This window comes from Haliotis asinina, chromosome 10 (genome assembly GCF_037392515.1).
Source record: "Haliotis asinina isolate JCU_RB_2024 chromosome 10, JCU_Hal_asi_v2, whole genome shotgun sequence".
In the NCBI taxonomy this organism is placed as follows: Eukaryota; Metazoa; Mollusca; class Gastropoda; order Lepetellida; family Haliotidae; genus Haliotis; species Haliotis asinina.
The window spans coordinates 30,537,933-30,561,443 of NC_090289.1; the positions used below are offsets into that span (position 1 = coordinate 30,537,933).

Genomic DNA, 23,511 nt, shown 5'->3' on the forward strand with positions numbered 1-23,511 from the left:
TCGCACTAACACACGTTTTTTTCTCAATTAATTTTGAAAGACTCTACAAGAAAACAAGCCCACTATGAAAACACCCAACGTCGAAATCGTGTCTAATACTCATGCTCGAACTGACTACAACACTGCAGCACCGGTGGAATACCACTACATTGACAACGTCCAAGACTCCGTCTATCAACAGGCGACGGAGGAAAACCAACCGGAAGCCGAAAATGATTATGAATTCATTGCTGAAACCAATCCTGGTTATGACTACATTGAACCAATAAACCACCCTCGTACGGTAAGATTTGAAGTGTTGTTTCTAGGTCAATAGGTCTCAACATTACTCTTTATGCTCAGCAATATTACGAATACCAAAATACTAAAATCCTTAAATTTAAAAAAAAAACACATTTTATTTATGAGAAACGGACGAGGTATTTGGATACAACTTGGAGCACACACTCTGCAGTATTAACATAAATACATATACGTATTGTTTACCTTTCTTTATACAAGACGGACAGATAGAATGGGGAACAATAGAACAACAATTGCAAAAGTTAAAATAATCTTTTTGAATGACAAATATATGTTTGAACAATTTTAAATACATATATGTTTTAATTTATTCCAACAGTCTGATCTGGATTGCTATAATAGTTACTCAAAATTTATGTTCACAACATTGCGCAAATTAGACATCATGACAGTTTTCTATCCAGTATATGTCTGTCCAGTATACATGGACACTCAAATAGGTAATGATAAGAATTTTCACGGACATTTCCACAAGGGCTGGGTTATCATGTATATCAACACAGAATAGATCAGTGGACTACACATGTAACGTAGTTTTGTAAGGTCGTATTAGTTTTGACGTAATGAACATCACATTGTATTAAAACTACGACCACTGGAGATCAATAGTCACGATCGCCATTTTGGGCTACAATACTAACGGGTTCTCTATGAAGTATCGTAAAGGGTTTTTCATTCTGAAGTTCACTTTTCTGAACCAAAATTAACATAACTCCCTACTAATACGTTACGCATAACTAAAAAGGAGCCTAATTATCATGATACCAGTTATAAAACTGAAATGCAACTGAATCATAACGCCCTTGCGACATAAGAATATAAACTGTTTTTCCTTGTTTCAGTTTTCGAGAAGGGGTATTGTTTTTCTCGCACCCATATTTGCTGGCGTGGTAGTGAACACCATGGCTGGTTTATTCTTTGTGACCTTTCTACTGCAGATCGTTAAAGTTGGTATCGAAACTTTTGTCATATGCATGGTAGTTAGCGCAGTGGCAGGTAAGATATGTTGGAGACATGTGATTATAGTGCGTGTGTTTCTTTTTTAATAACTATTGTTCACCATCAGATCTGTGAGCGAATAAAACATAGGATAGACAAATCACCGCTTTAACACTGCGTCTGTAACTGGAATGGTCCACCAAACCTAAAGCCATCATGGCCACAAACGTCATAAATTGTCGGTCTACTGTGTCAGTAATTGTCAAGGAAAAATGTATCCACTCAGAAACTAAATATTGTCACATTTTGCATTCAGTCACGAGGAGGAACATGTTTCTCATATGTTGTTAATTTCAGCTGCCTCTTCTGGTCCGCTTATGATCAGATACGGCTTCCGCAAGGTCGCTTTTCTCGGAAGTGTTTTACTCCTCTTTTCCTGTATCTCGTCGTCACTGGCAACCATCACACTCATCGTCATGAAAGGTCTGTTTTTAATCGATTTTCGAGTGAAACCTTGGGGGTATTGGGTTAGTTTCTAGACAGGATCCTCGTGTAACGAATACATAATATAAGGAGTCATGGGCATATTGAGAGGCATATTGGAGGTCAACTGAAAGTTGATGAATATGAGTGTTGTGAAAGGAACAGTATTTGGGAAAAAATAATGATGACGCAGCTAAGAATAGAATGCATTTGTGTAGTGTATTGAAAAAGGACAGTTACATGACTCACTCACTTGGCTAATGTTGACACATGTTATCGTATCACAATTGAATAGAACGGTGTTCATGCTCATGATCACTGGATTGTATGGTTCAGACTCGATTATTTATGGACCATCGCCATACAGCAGGAATATTGCTGAGTGTGGCGTTAAACAAGAAACCAACCAACCAACTTCTTCATTATGCAACGTCTAAATGAGACTAAAAGGTGTACTCAACATGCATCCATTCATTTCCATTCCCACCAGCCTCCTCCAACAAATCAATTCTTAAGAGTTACATATTGATATGAAGCCTCTGTGTACCTAGGGCTCGCCCTTGATAAACGCCTTTCGATTTCCTTGCTAGGTTTTTCTGTTGGTCTTCTTCATTCTACTGGAGTGGTAGCTACAGTAGACCACCTCAAGACTCGCCCAGCTGTCGCAGTTATCATCAGCTACAATAGCTTCATCATTGGAGCAGCTAGTTCCCTACTCGCCCGCATTCGCTCCGGAATAGGGCTTGAGATACCTGCTTTATTGGGACTTGTGGCGGCATTGTTTCTACAAAAGAACTCACAGACCCATCAAAATGTGACCATGATCTTCAAACATCCACCGTTTTATGCCCTCGTATCGATAGCAGCTGTCTGTTCTATGGGTAGGTATTTTAGATGTTGTTAATTGAAGATGATGGAGAGCGTGAATCAAAGTTCTGTGATGATCCAACAGTCACGGGAACCTTGACTCGATATGAAGATTTATGCCCCGTATCTGCTAATGGTCTGATCTTGACATTGGAAAACAACTATGACTGATACAAGAAAAATGTTTTTGTATTCTTTTTGAAGGAGATGTTTGGTATCAGTTTTCAATCTTTTGAAAACATTGTATGCCGTCAATCTTACAAAGAGGTCAGGGGGGGGATGTAGCCTAGTGGGTAAAGTGTTCTCCCATCACCCCAAACTTTTGATTCCCCACATGGGTTAAATGTGTGAAGATCATATCTGGTATCCCTCGCCGTGATAATGCTGGATATTGCTAAAAGGGAGGGGTGATACTTACTGACTCAGTCACAACAAACTGGTCAGAAGCAATGAATTTTAATGTCGAACTGGCAAATACATGTGTTGGTCTTGTTTTCACAGTTGTGTGCTAGATGTATGTGGTTTTCCATGTCAGATTATAAGTCTCATGGATGTAATAACGTCTGACAGGGTTTCCAAACAATACAGTCCTCGTCGTGCACTCTCCAACCTGGACGATTATTATCATGGCGATCGCTATCTGCATCATCCCTATCATCGTGCTGGTTGTTCTGTTCGTCATCCCAAAAGAATTCAAATTCTTGACAGAATGTATGAAAAGGTCAGCCCTTTTATCCATGGGACTATCGGTCGTAGGTGCTGGTGTCGTTGTCACTGCCCACAAGGTGATCCCTCCTTATCTGGGGGTTGTCAGTACTGGATTTGCCTTTCGTGAGTAAATTAAATTTACTTTACGCACTCCACTGCACATCCATAGAAAATCTGGAGATTGACTATTTGATCACATTTGAGTGAGAGGGTAGTTGCAATATTTATTATGACTCAGACTGTCGAAAACCAGTAACGTTCTCAGACGCATTTAGTGTCAATCTTTTGATTTCAAGTTTTATGAACGCTATGCCCTCACTAGCAGCATTCAACAGTTGTTCGGGACATGTTGATAATCACCTGACAAAGTCACGCCCCTTCACAATAATACACCAAATCAGTTGTGACACGACCACGCAATGCATTAGTATTCACTTGATCAGGTCAAGCTGAACAGCCTGTAAATACTTCAATTTTTGTTCCAGTGCTCTCCCATCTGATGTTGCGAGTAGCTCTGGTCAGCACTACTGAAAGAAGTAGCCTGGCGTTGGCCCTCCCTCTCTTGTGTTGTTGTCAGTTAACGGGAGGAATTATTGGTGCTGAGATTACGGGTGAGTAGGGTCCGGTATTTCTGTAGATTGAGTGAAGTTTTGTTTGTGCTCTTGTATAACGCCGCACTCAGCAATATTCCAGCTATATGGCTGCAATCTGTAAACATCAACCATACAATCATGTGGCTGAAGAGGAGGATATATGAATTCAAGAAAACATATAACATGATCTATTCAACATGTTGTCTTTTTGTACGCGTCAATGTTTCATTAAGTTTCTTATTATCTTTAGTAAGTTATTATCACAGATTACTATTTCATGGTTATACACATAATAATCAGTAATCCAAGCTTTTCGGTAATTAGTTTCAATGTACACAATTAATACATTCCGTTGTTGATAATTATCGATTATAGATACTTATCTATGGAGATATCATTATAGTAACTGTCTCATAAATGATTTATGCTTACAACAGCATCTGCCATTGCCATTTTAGACAGCATCCTGAAAGAAACATCGTCAGTAAGTTATGCCATGTGTTTCGGTGGATCGTCCCTGATCGTTGCCGGAGTTGGAGCCATCATTGCATGGGTGTTGTTGGTAAGACGCGGGTCCCGTCCTAGCCATGTGCCTGCCGAAGACATCAGCCGTGAGGAGGGAGATCACCCTGGTGATGGTGAGAGAGAGGACCATGTCGAGGTCCATGTCGAAGACCATGTCCAGGACCAAGTCGAGGACCATGTCGTGAGTCAAGTCGAGGTCCATGTCGAAGACCACGTCTAGGGCCAAGTCGAAGACCATGTCGAGGGCCACGTCGAGGGTCAAGTCCAGGACCATGTCCAGGACCATCTCCAGGACCATGTCGAGGGCCATGTCCAGGACCATGTCGAGGGCCATGTCCAGGACCATGTCGAGGGTCAAGTCGAGGACAATGTCGAGGGTCAAGTCGAGGACCATCTCCAGGACCATGTTGAGAGTCAAGTCGAGGACCATGTCGACAACCACGTCGTGGTCGAGGCTGAGGACTCTTGCAACTGATAGGTCTGTACACAACCAAGCTGGTGCGACAGACTTAGGATGGTACACGGCAGAACGCTGTAAATAGCTTTCCTGTATCCAAGGAGGATTTCTTTCTTTCTCATTGTCTCTCACTTTTTGTCTGCACAATTGTTCCGTGATTTTTTGTCAAAGGGTCAGTGAGCACCTATTGGTGGAGACTAGACGCTTTCTAAATCTGTTATTACTACAAACTGGTCAGAGGTAATAAACATTCAACGTAAGGCAAAATTGTGAAAAATAGCAATGGTACCTCTTATTTTAGAATATGTCTTTTAATACAAGTTATTATGGGGCAGCTTTGAACTTTATGGCAGTGATAGAAGTGTTAAACATGTCTGCCGAAAACTTTCTGAAGTAAGTTGAAATTATAAACAGAGGAAGTATCTCGAACTTTTTGTATTGTATTCATAAAAAGTATTTCAGTGGACAAGTGTGTTATCAAAATGGATGTTATCCTGTAGTGCATACATCATTTCCAGTTTCTAATAGTGTCAGCGAGCCTGTTAGTCGCCTCCTACGTTAAGCATAGTTTACTGAAGATCAATTTTAACTCTGATCTTCACTAGTTTTACCCATTTCATAAACACCCAGTATCGTCACAAACTTTTAGAGATCCAAGCAAATTATTTTTCACAAAATGGAATCTTTTTTCTGAGGATAATCAAGAAGGGTTATTCTTTTGCATTGAGTTTTAACATTTGCTTGATTTTATACTCTCTGTTCCTGAACAGCATTTTGTACTGGATAAATCACCCTCAATAATAAATAGACTGGTTCCTCTGTGTGTTTGTGCTTGAAAATAAATATCTCCAGGAAATCGGTTACGTGTTGAAAACGTTATTGCCAATAGCGAAGAACATAGCTGTAACATTGGTTAATTTAATAAATGCCGTGTTATGCTATATACCTATATGCGTAAGATTTTAAAATAGGTCATTAAATGTTTTGGATGAAATACCGAAAACAATAGTACAAGGGAGATAACTCGATGGTTTTACTTTATACATACAAATCAGATTATGTGGTAATGACTGAATGCAATATCAGTCATTTGCCACAAGGGTTATAGTACCTGTGATCACCTGGGTTAGAACTGGTCTTCAGCTACCCATGTTTGTGATATGAGGCGACAAACGGTATCGGGGTGTCAGGCAAGCTGACGTGACTGTCGTATCGTGTCGTTGTCGTACCCCAATTGAGAAGATCAAGTCTACAGATGCCAGTCACTGGATTGTCTGGTCCAGACTCGATTATGTACCAACCGTTGCCACATAGCTGGGGATTGCTAGGTGAAGTGTTTAGAAAGAAAGAAACAAAACAATGGAATACAGCGGCGTTGCCAAGTCATTTGGTCAAGCGAACCTCTAATCTATGTAGAGAATCAGAAAAGAATGGCAACTACAAATCGATATCTCTTTATATATTTACAAAACTATTACACTTCGCAAGGAGGTTGAGGAAAATAAATGAGAAGATGATGGCTGCGAACGCTTTGCTGAAATAAACCCTACAGATGATTACTTAGAATCAGGTCACTGCCTCATATTTCTGAAATTAACTCGGGGATAATTTACATTCGATCAATTCACTGCCTGATATTGCTGAAATTAACTCTGAGATAATTTACATTCGATCAATTCACTGCCTCATGTTGCTGAAATGAACTCTGAGATAGTTTATATTCAGTCAATTCACAGCCTCATATTGCTGAAATTAACTCTGGGATAATTTACATTCGATCAATTCACTGCCTCATGTTGCTGAAATGAACTCTGGGATAGTTTACATTCAGTCAGTTCACAGCCTCATATTGCTGAAATTAACTCTGGGATAGTTTACATTCAATCAGTTCACAGCCTCGTATTGCTCACATTTTTCCATGACTCATTCATCTATGTCATCATATCTCTTCTAAGTAATAAGTATTACATCATTAACATCAACAAAGAAATAACAACGGGAATAATCATTCTCACAGTTCTTCTATTATTATGTTTAGAAATGTGTTGAATTTTTTTTATAATAACAGCAATGTTTCCACAGGAGCGAGTGTCATTTGATAGCAAACCACACACACACACACACACACACACACACACACACACACACACAGAATGTACTTGAATATTCCGGAATATGCCTAAAAATTTCCAGATCAGTCTTGTTTTCCAATTGGAATGTCATCTGTTCAATGTTAAAGGATACTGATACACGTGATATTTCCACACATAGTAACCTAATTATTTGATCATTTCATCATTTCATCAATATTTGTATGAAAAAATTACAGTGATTTGGGAGTACAGCTCAATTTGTCATTTGAATCTTCGTCAGCTCCATCGGATACGTCATTGGAGCTACAAAGTTAATCCTTTAGAGTATACCAAGGCTATACGGTTACTGACAGCTATTGGTGTGTTGTGTTGCACGTTTACGTCATACTATGAGAGAGTGAGTGAGTTTAGTTTTACGCCGCACTCAGCAATATTCCAGCAGTATGGTCTGTAAATAATCAAGCCTGGACCAGACAATACAGTGATCAACAACATGAGCATCGATCTACGCAATTGGGAACCGATGACGTGTCAACTAAGTTAGCGAGCCTGACCACCTGATCCCATTAGTCGCCTCTTACGACAAGCATAGTAGTCATGAGAAGCATGGGTTACGGAAGATCAGTTCTGACTCGGACCTTCGCGGGTCCATCCTGCGAAACAGCACTTGAGGAGTTCTTCACTCTACGCCTTGTTACTGATAAAAGCGTCAGTATAAGTTGTTACGGCAAAGGCCCAGGTTCGATTCCCCACATTGGTACAAGGTTCTAATATGACTAGAATAGTGCTAAAAGTGGGGTAATTGCTCACTCCAACTCACTTTCTCACCCACTGAACACGTATAGCCTTACCAAGATTTATGTAATTGACATATATAAATATGTTATAAATAAGGCATATCAAACACAGTATACCCAGTCAAGCACCAAAGCGCGGCTCACAGACTCAGTGATCCTGCCACGGCGTGTGTTGTCCAAAGCTTCCATACCGTCACTTTGGAAATACAGTATTGTTGTGTTAAAGGAACCTTTTCATACCTAAAGAACATGACATACATGTGGAAGATCGATTACAAATATACTCGTTGAAAAACAAAGCATTCGACGAAACCTAGAAAAAGAATATCTTTGCTTTTATGTGTTCCCTTATTTTTTCCATAAGTATATGTACTGAACAGACTGGTGAACATAACAAAGTTATCCGTACACATTGAACAGCGGACGGAGTTTGCTGGGTGAACACTTGATCAGTTTATGTTCGACCATACAGTAAAGGCCTTTCGGCGTCCCTCTGACGTAAGCGGCTACCCCACTAAACGTCAACACCAGAACGTCACACGACATCAGCACGTGCTGATCCAGAATAACCTTCTTCCATCCATCGCACCGTGATTTTCTATCAGTGCCCAGTTCCATATGAAACACTTTTCCTTCGCTTTCCATAATTTGGCTTGGGAATAACTTCCGGGCTTGTTGCATGACAGTTTCGGAGTCGGAAGTGGCAAATATTTTGTATGTTGACGGATCACTAAAATTTCTAAAGAAGTTCCAAATCTTTTGCACATCTTGCATCGTAGCTCCTCTACGATTTTTATTGTCATTTGGATTTGAAGGATTTTTAAAAAGTCGAATCTGTGCACAAACGAGCTTCGATGATCCCCTTGGTTTAGCTCTTGATAGAAACCGTGATAAGGCTTCTTTCAAAGATGCTGATAAAGAAAATAGAGTCTTGTACGCTGTGGCAAAGACTTGGTCCCTTGTCTTATTTTCCATCCATGAGAATTCTTTCCCATGAACTCTGTTGACCTTGAGGGATTCAACATAATCCAAATTGGCAAGAAAATATGCAATGTCATGTTTCAACCAGGCGGTAAAATTCAGAGTTTTCGATTTGCTAATGAAACTGACTTTGCCCATCTCATTGTACACACCTGCTGGCCTGTCATCTCTTATTACTTCAAACCTGGCTTCATTCCAGGGAACAGAATTCGGTGTTAGGAATGACGTCAGGTTACACGGTAGGGATGTAATGTCGATACCAACCTTTCTCGGAGTTGCTATGGAGATGTAGAAACCCATTAAAATGCCCTTTAGTCTATTGGACCATCCACCACAGAGATCAGATTTAGCACACCTGTATATAAGATACTTAGTGTTTGACATATGGTGAGTGTCCATCTTGGATTGTCTCCCATCCAACATTGGGATCAAGGTCAAGTCTCGATTTGAACCTTTTGAACCTTTTGATATTCTTACGCCATTCTAAGATCGAACTCCGGAGGTGGCCAACCTGTTTGTAACGTCAAAAGTATTTGGGACCATCTTTACAAAAGACCATGGGTAAATCGTAAAGTAGTTGGTGACGATAACAATATAGGTACCTCAAACGGCGACCGGGAAAGTTAAGAACAGAGCTGATGACTTGGATTTCTGAAAGCATAAACAGCGGAGAATAAATCTTTTTGCAATGATTGTGTCAATTTTGTCTAAGGTTTGCGGGACTCCATGGTATACCGATCGTCCATTTTTAGCTGAAGTATTGCGTACAATGGCAAAAAATAGCATTCCAGAAAATCAAAAGCATTTTGTTCATGTAAAGAATCGAAAACACATGTACAAGTCATCTGCAATTCCATGCGTGCCATTAAAGGTGACTATGCTTGTCGTAAGAGGCGACTAACGGGGTCGGGTGGTCAGGCTCGCTAACTTGGTTGACACATGACATCAGTTTCCAATGGTGGAGATCGATGATCATTCCACGGTCTGGTCCAGACTCGATTATTTACAGACCGCCACCATATATCTGGAATATTGTTGAGTGCGGCGTAAACCTCAACTCACTCACTCACTCATTATTTCAGTAGGGACGGTGAGGTAACGCGGAAGATGCAGCCGTCGCTCGTCACAGGTCAAGGTTCACGGGTCACGGGTTCTACTACCTAGTGAGCCTACCTTGATACTTCTGGGAGTGTATCAAAACGGCTAGACGCCATGCTCACTAGCTTTTGGGGGCACGTGGCAGCCAGGTATGCCAATCGCGGGCTTAACATCAAATATTGGGTGCCTCCCCAAGGTTAAATGTTATAGCAACTAAAACCTGACTAGTAGATATTTCGAATAGTTCCAAAACTACTAGTTATCACGTATTAATAAGGACGGTTATAGCTGTACATTCTCTCCATTAATCCACCATTTCAACAGAAGAATAACAAAATGACAAATCCTTATAAAACGGACAAAAACCATTTACTCAGTATTATTTCCGTGTCATTTTAATTATGATAATAATAAGGGTATTTATAAAGCGCTAGTTCCACATCACTGTGGGACATGCTCAAAGCGCGTATGACATCTATCCAAATGCACAGAGTGGACAACAGTGGATACAGTTAGTGGTAGCGTTGGAAGAGATACGTTTTTAGTCCAGATTTAAAGACAGACAGCGTAAGTGCACTCTTGAGGTTAAATGGGAGAGAGTTCCATAATGAGGCAGCTGCATGTAAGAAGGATCGAGCCCCAAAAGATTTCAGTTTATATACTGGTACAGTCAAGAGAAGTTGGTCAGCTGATCGGAGATTTCTAGAGGGCTTGTAGTGGGCAAACATCTCCTGAAGATAGACAGGGGCAGTGTTTTGAAAAGACTAGTAGACTAAAGAAAGGATCTTAAAGTCAATCCTTTCACGGATCCTGAGCAAGTGCAGTGACTGTAGGGCTGGGGAGATGTGAGAATGGAGCTTAGTCCTGGTTATGATACGGGCAGCCCTGTTCTGTATCCTCTGCAGTCTGTTCAGCTGATCTCCTGATATTCCCACGAGTAAGCTGTTACAGTAATCCACACGAGAAAGTATGAGCGATCTAGCCAGAGTGGTTGTGGTTTTACCTGTAAGAAGAACACGGATTGATTCTATGTTTCTCGAATGAAAGTGACATACTTTGCAGAGATGGTCCACTTGTTTATCCATAGTAAGACAAGAGTCAATAAAAACACCAAGATTTTTTACATGAGTCGAGAAAAGTATGAGAGACTGCCCAATTTGCAGGTGGGTTAGCCGGGATTTTTGCTGTCTAGAAGGTGGAGCGATGATGATGGCCTCTGTCTTTTCCTCATTTAATTTAAGCATGTTGGTTGACATCCAGGATTTGACATTGTTAAGACAACTTTCCATGTTATGCAAAGATTCCATCTGACTTGCTAGGGTGAGTCTGAAACTGTCTACCATCTTAACTGTCTGTCATCGGCATAGAAATGATGAGCCACGTGCTTCTCTGATATCAAGTGTCCCAGAGGTCTTGTGTACATAGTGAACAGGATCGGACCTAGCACGGACCCTTGAGCGACACCACAGGCCAGGACTTCACTACGGGACATAGCTTTATTTATTTGGACAAACTGTTTCCTATCTGTAAGGTATGATGAACACCACTCCAGGACAGTGTCGTTCAAGCCATAGTCATTATCCAAACGACTCAGCAACATTGCGTGGTCGATGGTGTCGAAAGCGGCTGATAGCTCTAACAGGACTAACATGGCGATGTCTCCAGAATCACCAGACATCTTTATGTTATTCAAAACACAGTTTAGAGCCGTCTCAGTGCTGTGTGTCACTCTATATGCGGACTGATGGTTGTCCATCAGATTAGACTTTTGAAGTTGGATTCGATTGTTGTAAGTCGCACGTGGTTGACATAGGTTTTTTCACTTTTCTGCACATTGTTTCCACTTGTGCGTTTCACAAATCCGAAGTCGTAATGGATTTCGTGGACGATGAATTTCAAATAACGTTATGACTACGGATATATACATCACATGCCAATTTAGCAAAGCCATAACAATACTGCTTGTCTATCTACACGATAAGGATATTCTGATAATTCAAGATGCCACTGCATGATACCTGTAGTGCAGGGTAACTGAGGAACCCACATCTTGTGTAGGAAACAAGATTCCTGGTAGCTGGAGTTCTTGGAATGACAGGACCCGAGAAGGTCCAGGGGTAGAGTCGGCCTCCAGCAACCCATGCTGGCCATAAAAGTTGACTATGCTTGTGATAAGAGGCGACTAACCGGATCGGGTGGTCAGGCTCACTGACTTGGTTGACACATGTCATCGGTTCCCAATTGCACAGATCGATACTCATGTTGTTGACCACTGAATTGTCTGGTCCAGACTCGATTATTTACAGACCGCTGCCATATATCTGGAATATTGCTGAGTGCGACGTAAACCTACTTCACTCACTGGTAAAGGAAATGGAGTACAGATATTGGTGTTGTAAGGTATTTTACCCGTGAAGATCAGCTTAGGAATTGGTCTTCAACTGCCCATGCTTGTAGTAAGATCGCGGGGTCAAACACGCTGTCACGGTTGACACATGTCATCTCGTAAATGCCGACTCGATTGTGTGCTAATTGTGGAGTTAGACATCAAACACACAACAACGCTGTATGGTATTTCGTTCTGGTGACAAAATACTATCATCAACTGAAAGCGGACGTTTGAATTCATTCTGTGATTCATGTCCAGGTCCTCCCGGCAACTTATGCTTCTCGTAAGAGGCTACTATCTACCTAAAGGGTTTAACATGCGCCTGACGTTAATCACTGGTGTGAGCTCCAGACTGTTAACAACAACCTGTGATAGATATCCTCTTTAAAAAAATGGGGAACTTCATTTTTTCCAAGTAGATTAATGTTGCGTGTGTTCAATTTTCATTTTCAAAAAATAAGAAAAACAAAACAACAAAACAAAATAACAAACAAATAAAAACCACTAACAAGTGACTGATGCAAGGTGATTGTCAAAAGTGATTTAAACCTTGAAAACCTTCAAAATCAAGAATGGCATGCACGTACATTTTATGCGTTATGTTTAATAGTTGTAAAAAAGAGAAATGGTTGTGTGTTTATAACATTTCTACCTTTTTCTCAAAAGGTTTTCAACACTTGTACTTCCTATTCAAAGTTCAGGTTCCCTACGTTTTGAGAGTAAATGTTCGGTAATAGTGCCGTGTTCAATAAAAAAGCACACATACTGATTTTCAGTTACCCATGATCATACAGGTTTTAAATACGGTATTGCCATATAATGCCATGTCCCTGATTATTGCCGGAGTTGGAGCCATCATTGCATGGGTGTTAATAAAAAGTTGGCCACCTCTCAGTGATAAACCTGTAGCCCAGGCTTTTTTGATGGGCGGGGAGGACAACGCCGACAACACCGGTGACGACCTTGGTGACGACCTCGGCAGTGGAGACACAACTGGGGTCCAATAATCATTTGTTGCATGAGTCGATTGATATATTAGACAAATAGGGGAACTCCAGTTTTTTAACTTACGATTTAGATACTTAGGATGTGTATCGGAGTCAGTGTTGATATGATGAGAATGTTTTGTGAGTGCATCACTACCTGCACTTCATTGTACAGTAATCGATCTTGAAAGATGATTGATGTATGAGGTCAAATTTGCATGTGTATGATTTTCAGTTTTAAACCAAAAATGCTGGAAACAAACACTAAAACTGTGTGATGCAAGATGAATGTCAAAATTAATGGTCCAAGTGATTGATCGACCTTCTTGAAAACCGACAAAATCAAGAATGACATTCCATACACGTGTAAGAGGCTACGGCGTTGTGCACATGCATCCCATGCTTTGTGTAAATGGTGGAGCTTTCATGCGATTTCTATCCTTGAACAGTCTTTTTAACGCTTATACTTCCTATCCCAAGTATTCCTTCCTTATTTTAAGAGTATATATAGACTGCTTGAATATCTATGTCGGACATCTATGATAAACTGCTACATGACGACGTTACAAATGTCTTTTGAAGATAGTTACAAGAGTATTTAGTACAGATGACGGTGATGATGATGATGATGATGATGATGATAAATCTATGACAGTATTAGTGATGTTGAGGGTATTATGATGGCGTTGATTGTGATGATCACGGCTCTGACGATGAATGAGTGTATTTGGATGTATGTTATGTTGTTCACTGGTCACGGGGATACAGGGAACAAACAAGCATCGAAGGAACATAAGTCCATGAACCCCGAGGGACCAGTGAACAACTTATATTGTCGTTTTTTGACTGACTGAGAAACTATTGCTCAATGCGCTACAATGTGACATAGCGACAATTCTATGGGAGTTTGTATGGGTTGAATGATCGGAAAATGAGTGACGAAAGCATTGGTCACCAACAGTATGTCTTGCATGGGACAGCAACATGTCAGCAGAAGAGTATGACTCAATCGACCCACTCAACCCTGTCAACCCTGTAAACCCAGTCACCCCAGTCACAACGGCGGAGATGTGAAAACGTCAGTGAATAGCCATAGCTACTGTATTCAGATAACAAGAGAACAATTGCCGTCTTACCCGGTAGTTTATGCTTGAAAGCATGCATAATGGGCGTCCATATCGATTTCAATGTTGTGTTTGTGGCACTCTTCACTTTCCTCAAGCAAAAACATTTCCATCTCGAACCTTGATCTTAAACAAACTTTTGTTGGACAAATCAGGCTACACGACTATGATTCATGTGTATATGTAAATAACAGGTTCAAATACTCAATTAATACTTAAATGTCATTTCAAATATTAGGACGGTTCTGTTGCCTTTCAGTATAATAATCAAAATCTGACATTTGCATGTACTGTTTTGAAACCGGCATTGCTTTCATATGCAATTTACCTGAAAACAGAATAGCAATACTTCCTTTTCATACGGAATTATTTTTCTGGGACAAAATCGTTTACGTTTATACATCACCAGCGTCATTAAGTGTGTCAGACAATACCGTGTGAGCATTGCGTCTGTGTTTTCGACACATTTGACAGAAGTTGACATGTCTGCGGACACCATCCTACAATCTTCACATCTTGAGCCTCGTGTTGAGCACTTGTGTCTCGAAGAGGAAAGCCCTGGTACTTCTCAAGATAAATCCAAGGAAGGTTTCGTCACAGGTCCGAGCCACCGGCCACAGAAACCATCGGTGAGTGATCTTTGTGCTTTAGTGTGCGGAAAGAGATCATTCATATCGTTCAAGTGTTTTGTTTGAATATTTGATAGTACTAACGCCGCCAAACACACTTTGGCGAAAGATGACAATCCTCTGCGGGAGTTTCGATTTAGTTTGTTGAGAAATAACCGAAGACACAAATTCATAATCTCTGATTCTTTTGTAAAGGGAAATCTTAACATTTCTCATGAAGAAATAACAGTACATTTGGAAACATTTCGTCTTTTTCGATTCTGTATAGTACTATATAACATAAATAATCACAGCTCTTTGAAATAACTACGTGCCTTTGGCACCACTGACCTGGTATCTATTCCGTTTGACCTTGCTCGGTCCAGTGACCTTGATACGGTAGTCAAGTGTAATATATCAACATGCCAAATGCAAGTTGGAAGGATTTCCTATGTCAGCGATTGGAGACATAAAGATGAGTCTTTAATGCCATAACTGATTATGATGTTAGAAATCAAACAGTTGTGAGGTATGCTGCTTCTCATTGTATTGTGATAATTGTGGCAGCGCTTTGCATAGAGGATATTAATACAGTGTAATACCATTTCTATTAAACACGTTAGAGAACGAATACACTCACATTTTTGTACTCTTTCAACCATTACATATAAAAGAATTATGGTTAGTCTTAAGCGAAACATCAAATCCCTTCTTAACGCGTGATTAATTAATACCGAGCGTTAATAACGACAACGAAATCATAATCAGGTTATGTAACTGTCGCTAGTATGAGCCATTTGAGGAGGAATTTTCAGTTAGTTGCATATAAAAACGATTTTCAATTAGTTGTATATAAGATTTGTAACAAGCTTGTCTTTTTACTGATTTCCCGGTGTCAGCAAAGACATGACGAATCGTTGTGTTGCAGGCAATAACAACTGACGAATCACAATGGCGTCACCGCCGGTAAAACGTTCGTTACTGAGAACGGTATTGATTCTGCTTGTTACCCTTTGGTATTCGTCGTTTCTGAGTGCTATTTAAAGAGGAAAAAATTTTATTTTTAGTAAAACTTAGTTGACAGATTGTAACTGACGAGTGAAATGGAGTTACATGCCAGATGAAAAAATTCGTCCCGTCCAGCCGCTGCATGAGAGTGGGAAGCGTATTGTCTCTCAAAGAAAATGATCTATCTGACAATTCACGTCCGTCTAAGATACTAACAGGGGAAGGGCAACTTAATTATGTTGTTCCTCTTAACTTTTTACAAAGAAAAAACCGCCATGAACACTGCCACGTGTTCACGTTGTCGATCGTTTCGATATCTATAAAACAGCTTGTGACGCCTTTATTTCATAATGGGATGTTCAAATCAGTAATATGAAAATATCTGTTTCTACCTTTTAATGAACAAAGCAAAAGACATATTTCCCCTAAATCACTACTTTATTTGTGCGCTTTATGTGTATGGATGTGTGTGTGTGTGTGTGTGTGTGTGTGTGTGTCTGTGTCTGTGTCTGTGTCTCTGTGTGTGTACATATCTTAATGTAAACAAAATCACAAAACAACCACAGCATTATAACCTATATTTGATCTTATTTTGTGAAATAGTAATTTACAAACATCCACAATTCTGGACTTCAGGAACTACCAGCATCTATGTGCAGGTATGTCACACCACCACAAAGAATATCCAGGATACAATCTGCACCTGTACACTGAACCATCTTTCAGAAACAGGAAACCTGTGATGGAGATTCTTTGAACAGAGGATGCACAGTTATCCAACCAATTAATAGGTTTGAAATAGAAATACACTAGATGAAATTAACTTCTTTTTCTTCAGAGATATTTCACTGCTAATTACTAATGTACATACGGTGCAAAAAATATATCCTAAGCTCAAAGCATTTTGTCATTATTGCCTCTTAAACAATGGCAATCTTTGTTTTCTTAGATTTGAGAGCATATCTCTGGAGAACACAACATTAAATCTGATCTATTTCCTTTACTGAGATACCTGCTAGTGTCAACCAAAATTATATTAAAGTTGTTTCAATATGTGCTAAAAGTCATAACACACATGAAAATGACCTAGAGCTTTCACCTCCTACAAACGAGTGTGCAATTCAATATGGAAGTCATTTTCTTCTAATAATAATGTTAATAATAATAATAATCTGAACTGAACGTACATCACCCAGTTAGGGCTGACCCCCCGAAGCTGGTATTTTACTGGGTTACAGACAGACAAGGAAAACTCCATCTTTCATTTCCGCAGCCCAGTCAGCCTTCCTCCGGTAGTAACACAAACCATACTGGAGATGGGACTTGCCCCAGGGGAAGGCACAGAACCCGACCAAGAATATCTTGGTCACAACATCTAAAATCCACACTACTTGAGTGTGCGATGGCGACTGGATGGCCTGACAATCCACGCATAAATGGCAAATCGCTTAAGCTGCATTGGGACAATGCCATGCCCATGTATGCTTACCTGACGGAGCAAAATCTCCGAGATCAACTCCGGAGGCTAAAACATCTTATGCCCCGTGAGCCAGTTCAACCCACAACTGGTGCCCGTCAGGAACCTTTGCAAGAGCAAAATACTCAAGTGGCAGCAGACCCAAAACTTCTTATGGACGTCCGCGTCAACCTCTTTCCTCTTCCTGGTGGAAACTCTTCCGAGAAAGAGCCAATTGGCCCCAAAATTTTGGACCCTCAATCTTCCTCTTCTTCAGTTGCAGACCTTACCGAAAACCCTGTTTATATTTTGTTTACTTCTATTTATGAGGAAATTTGTGATTTACCTTTAGAGAAACGGAGGCCAATTAAACAACTAAACATGTCTTTTCCCAAAAATGAAATTGATTTACTTAATGAAATTATCTCTTTAAAACTTCCTGCGGACTGTTCATTACATGAAGTAAATTGTTGTGTCTATGCTGCCGCTCGAACCTTGGAGGAACTTCACACAGTTTCCAAAGAAAAGTCTTCTAATACTACTAAAAATAAACCAAGAAAAAACCGGTTTCAAGTAAAATTAACGGAAACTAGAAAATATATTTCCTGGATAGAACTGTGCCTGAAATTAAGGTCATCAGGGAATCCCATGTCTAAACGACAAAAAGCAATCTGGAGAAAATTAAAATTACAGTTTGTTACAGCAAAAATAAAAGTTTGGACTGAAAGAAAGAAAAAATGGGAAAAGAGAAACAAATTTATCAAACAAAATAAACTTTTCAAAAATAATGAAAAGCAATTCTATAGGCAACTTAAAACAAATGGTGATGGTGAGCATGATAAACGGCCTCCCATGGCTGCCAGTGAAAGGTTCTGGAAACAGTTGTGGTCTGTACCCGGCAACTGTAACCTGGAGGCACCATGGGTCAGTGATTATGACCATGCAATGCATGAGAAAGTAACTAGGTCGTTTGTGTGTTACATCTCACCAGATTGCCTGAAAAGTGTCATTAAAAAGTCCAAATCTAATACAGCTGCAGGGCCTGATGGCATTCGAAACCGGTACTGGAAACTGTTTCCCTGTGTCCAAGCACCACTCCTTCACTGTTTCAATTCTCTTGTGGATACAGGTGATGTTCCTCCATGGTTCTGCAAAGGTCGCACAATACTCCTTCCCAAAAAAGGAGACTTGACTGATCCCAAAAACTTCCGCCCTATCACATGTCTAAATACTCAATATAAATTATTCACAGGGTGTTTGACAAACCTCGTGTCATGTTACTGCTCTTCCAATGAGATAATTTACAGGGAGCAGAAGGGGGCGAGAAAGGGATGTTGGGGGTGCAAGGATCAACTTCTTGTACAGAAAATGATTTTGGAAGAGGCTAAAACCTATCACCGCAACCTCTCCATGTGCTGGATAGACTACAAAAAGGCATACGACTCTGTCCCTCACGAATGGATTCTGAAGTCTCTTCAGTGTATTGACCTCCCTGAGCGATTACTTGATTTACTCAAGTCTTTAATGAGTTGCTGGTCGACTCAACTTGAGATGTACTCACAAGGGCAGGTGCAGACTTCGGAATCTATTCCAATTAGAAGGGGAATTTTCCAGGGGGACTCCTTTAGTCCTTTGCTTTTTTGTCTGTCTCTGAATCCTTTGAGTTTTCTGCTCAATAGGGAGGAGGGCTATCATCCCGGACCTCCTCAGCACAGATCCCCAACACCTCTTACTCATCTCCTCTACATGGATGACATCGAGCTCCTTGCCAAGGGAGAGACCAATTTGAAAGAACAGGTTCTCCTTGTCGAGTCCGTCTCTAATGATATAGGCATGACGTTTGGACTCGACAAATGTAATACTCTTCATTTGAAACGTGGCAAGGTAACTAATGATGGATCGGTCAAGTTACAAGGGGGAGGAGTTATTGAGCATCTTGTGGAAGATCAGGCCTACACCTATCTTGGAATGCAAGTTCGAGACAAGCTCCAGAATGCCCTGATTCAAGATAAACTTCGGGCCGAGTATAAATCTCGTTTAAAGAAAATCTGGAGTTCAGAGCTAAATGCTCGATACAAAGTCAAAGCCACCAATACTTTTGCTGTGCCAGTCCTCTCCTATTCCTTTGGAGTAGTTGATTGGACAAAACAAGACATCCAGAGTCTTGACCACCTGACCAGAAGGATCATGTCTGATAACAGAGCACACCACCCTCGTTCCTCTCTTAATCGTTTATATATGCCAATCAATTCAGGAGGACGGGGTTTGATTAATGTGGAAGCTCTTCATGACAGAATTTTATTGTGTACTTTTGCACATATTTATTTGTCAGATGATCCTCTGGTGATGCACGTCAAGATTCATGATGAAAGCAAGGAATTCCACAGCTACTTTAAGCGTGCCAAGGTTGTTGGACACAATTTGAAATTTGACGTTGATTTTGTTGATGGCGATGTACTGCTGGACGGTACAGTGATGGGAGTAAACCAGGTGAAGTCTTTCACCAAGTCTGCCCAGAGTCGGTCATTTGTGGAGAAGCTTTCGGAGAAGCCATTGCATCGTGTTTACATGCAGTGTGTGGAACAGAACAGCAATCCAACCGACTCCTTCGCCTGGATGAAGTCGGCTGGTCTCAAATGTGAAACTGAGGGCTTCCTTTTTGCTGCTCAGGACCAGTCACTTCCCACTCGCAATCGCCAGAATGTTATTCTTAAAGAAAATATCAATATGAAATGTCGTCTTTGCAATGAATTTACAAAGACTGTCCAACACCTTGTCAGTGGATGCCCTTCCTTGGCACAAACTGCATATCTCAAAAGACATGATGGCATGGCTCGCTGCTTTTATTATCGTCTCCGCCATGCCTGTGGCTTTGACTCCGAGGTCCATCCATGGTATGACCCTGAACATGTCCAGGGCGTCCTGGAAAATGATGCTTTTAAACTTCTCTGGAATAGGCCAATATACAGCCTGAGACGAATTCCAGCCAACAAACCTGATCTTGTCCTTTTTGATAAAGCCAATGAAATTATTTATATCATTGAATTTTCTGTCCCTTTTGACAGCAATGTGATTGGCAAGATTCAGGAAAAGCATGATAAATATGCGGACCTCGCCTTTGAAATGTCTCGCTTGCATCCCAAGTACACTGTCGTCAGGCTCCCCATTGTTCTCGGTGCCCTTGGTTTGGTACCTCCTGATCTCTTGGCGCAGATGAGGAGAGTGCCCGGGTTCTCCACCGGGAGCACAGCCCTTCTGACAATCTGGGTAATGCAGAAGGCTGCAGTGTTGGGGAGCCTCCATATTCTCCGGAAAGTTCTTGGTGGGTTCGACTAGGCAGTGTTTCCTGGGAGAAGTCCCATTCGCTGTCTGGGCTGCGTGTAGAGGGGGCGAGGGCTCTGAGCTGATGATGAGCTTGACCAGCCTGACTGTGCCAGGATCACCCAAACCCTCTCTGCTGCATTTTCATTCTAATCTGTAAATAATAATAATCAACTAGTTGTTGGACACAATTTTAAATTTGAGGCTGATTTTGTTGATGGCGTTTTACCGCTGGACGGTACAGCGATGGGAGTAAACCAGGTGGAGTCCTGTACCAAGTCTGTCCAGAGTCTGTCATTTGTGAAGAAGCTTTCTGAGAAGCCATTGCAGCGTGTGTATATGCAGCGTGTGGAACAGAACAGCAATCCAACCGACTCCTTCGCCTGGATGAAGTCGGCTGGTCTCAAATGTGAAACTGAGGGATTCCTTTTTGCTGCTCAGGACCAGTCACTTCCCACTCGCAATCGCCAGAATGTGATTCTTAATCAAAATGTGAACATGAAATGTCGTCTTTGCAAAGAATTGCACAGACACTGTCCAACACCTTGTCAGCGAATGCCCTTCCTTGGCACAAACAGCATATCTTAAAAGACATGATGGCATGGCTCGCTGCTTTTAGTATCGTCTCCGCCATGCCTGTGACTTTGACTCCATGGTCCATCCATGGTACGACCCTGAACATGTCCAGGGCGTCCTGGAAAATGATGCTTTTAAGCCTCTCTGGAATAGGCCAATATACAGCCTGAGACGAATTCCAGCCAACAAACCTGATCTTGAAATGTGATTGACAAGATTTAGGAAAAGCATGATAAATATGCAGACCTCGCCTTTGAAATGTCTCGCTTGGATCCCAAGTACACTGTCGTCAGGCTCCCCATTGTTCTCGGTGCCCTTGGTTTGGTATCTCCTGATTTCTTTTCGCAGATGAGGAGAGTGCCCGGGTTCTCCACCGGGAGCACATCCCTTCTGACAATCTGGGTAATGCAGAAGGCTGCATTGTCGGGGAGCCTCCATATTCTCCGGAAAGTTCTTGGTGGGTTCGACTAGGCAGTGTTTCCTGGGAGAAGTACCATTTGCTGTCTGGGCTGTTTGTAGAGGGGGAGAGGGCTCTAAGCTTATGATGAGCATTACCGGCCTGACTGCCAGGATCACCCAGATTCGATAAATATGCAGACCTCGCCTTTGAAATGTCTCGCTTGCATCCCAAGTACACTGTCGTCAGGCTCCCCATTGTTCTCGGTGCCCTTGGTTTGGTATCTCCTGATTTCTTTTCGCAGATGAGGAGAGTGCCCGGGTTCTCCACCGGGAGCACATCCCTTCTGACAATCTGGGTAATGCAGAAGGCTGCATTGTCGGGGAGCCTCCATATTCTCCGGAAAGTTCTTGGTGGGTTCGACTAGGCAGTGTTTCCTGGGAGAAGTGCCATTTGCTGTCTGGGCTGTTTGTAGAGGGGGAGAGGGCTCTAAGCTTATGATGAGCATTACCGGCCTGACTGCCAGGATCACCCAAACCCTCTCTGCTGTATTTCAATTCTAATCTGTAAAACATAATAATAATCAACTAATAATCAACAAACCTTAAACAATTTGTCTCAAAACCAACATCTTGATAAACACTACTTTGAAGCAGTCTTCAAACAATAGTCACCTACGCAAGTGGTTGTGATTTCTAAGAAGTATTACATCAAATATGGGTTAAATATATGTTTCAATAATCATCCCAGTGAGATGAATAGTCAGCTGAGAATTATGTTCCAAGACTGAATAATGCCGTACCAGGGTGTGACCAGGGCACCATTTGTTTTTTCAAATTCCCTGGATGTTCAAATAACCTTTTTATGCTTTATGATACTAGTAATGCTCAATTTCAGAATGATTTTTTAGTAAATCACAGATATCTCACAGCAGGAAAGCGGGAGCCAAGAAACTAAGTCAGTACCAAGTGATTACTCTGCTGTGATATGTATTATAGTGTTTGAATGTCTAGCTTTAAAACCACACGATTCTAATTTGTCGGTCAAGTGAGCATAATTACTTATAACTGATAAGTGTATTATTCATTTTATATTACCTTTCTACGTTTACTAAAGAACGCAAGAACGCAAGATTCTTAGAAAACACATACCTTGCTATAATTTCCAATGAATTAATTATAATGGCAGTTTTAAATACTGTATTACTGTTATGATACACCAGTCTACCTCCCATGCTTGTAAAAAATATGTTATAACAAAAATTCAAAACAAATGTTCTCATAGTTAAGAAAAACAATCTTATGTCATTCCGTCAGATATTCCAGAAAGTCAATATTGTTCTCGCATAGTTTTCGTCTCGATCCATACAGAGCACGGTAATTCAGTTCCACAAGGTCCCATGTCTTCAAAGAAATTCAGAAATATTTAAGTCGTGGTTTTATAAACACTTGTTTGAAATGATTTCGACATTTCGGATATTGCGCGATAGGCATCTGCTGACACTTTCATTTGAATAAAAAGGTATTGTTACTCCTCAAATATTTTGCACTAAATCACAGATACTGTAGAGCAGAGTAGGCCTTCAGATTGTGCTTTCTAAACGTGGAAACGTTCTGAAATAAGTGACAGCTTTACGAATATCTACGAGCGAAGGCAACAATATCCACCTCATCTTTCGCTAATGTAACACGTTTTGCTATTTCGACAGACAGTAACTGAAATCAGATCGCCGTCAATGTGTAACTGCTTTTTCGCCCGTCTCATTTCAACCTTATGGTCTACCATAAACTCAATGCCTCAGT

General features: G+C 40.9%; 1 protein-coding gene across 1 annotated transcript; it reads right to left on the bottom strand.

The window, feature by feature from the left end:
* Positions 1-8,164: 8,164 nt before the first annotated feature.
* Positions 8,165-11,522, bottom strand: LOC137298627 (uncharacterized). Its single transcript, XM_067830915.1, has 3 exons — positions 11,285-11,522; positions 10,650-10,847; positions 8,165-9,207 (listed from the first exon to the last, which is right to left on the bottom strand). The coding sequence occupies exons 1-3, from the start codon at positions 11,520-11,522 to the stop codon at positions 8,165-8,167; spliced, it is 1,479 nt and encodes a 492-aa protein (XP_067687016.1).
* Between the last annotated feature and the right edge of the window lie 11,989 nt (positions 11,523-23,511).

Bases quoted from the DNA above. Each gene is read 5' to 3' on its own strand.
- LOC137298627 (XM_067830915.1), bottom strand. From the start codon at position 11,522: ATGTCTGGTGATTCTGGAGACATCGCCATGTTAGTCCTGTTAGAGCTA. The intron at 10,848-11,284 runs GTCCGATCCTGT...TTCTTCTTACAG, and splicing joins CGCTCAAGGGTCCGTGCTAG to GTAAAACCACAACCACTCTG. The intron at 9,208-10,649 runs GTGAAAGGATTG...GAATATCAAAAG, and splicing joins ACTGCACTTGCTCAGGATCC to GTTCAAAAGGTTCAAATCGA.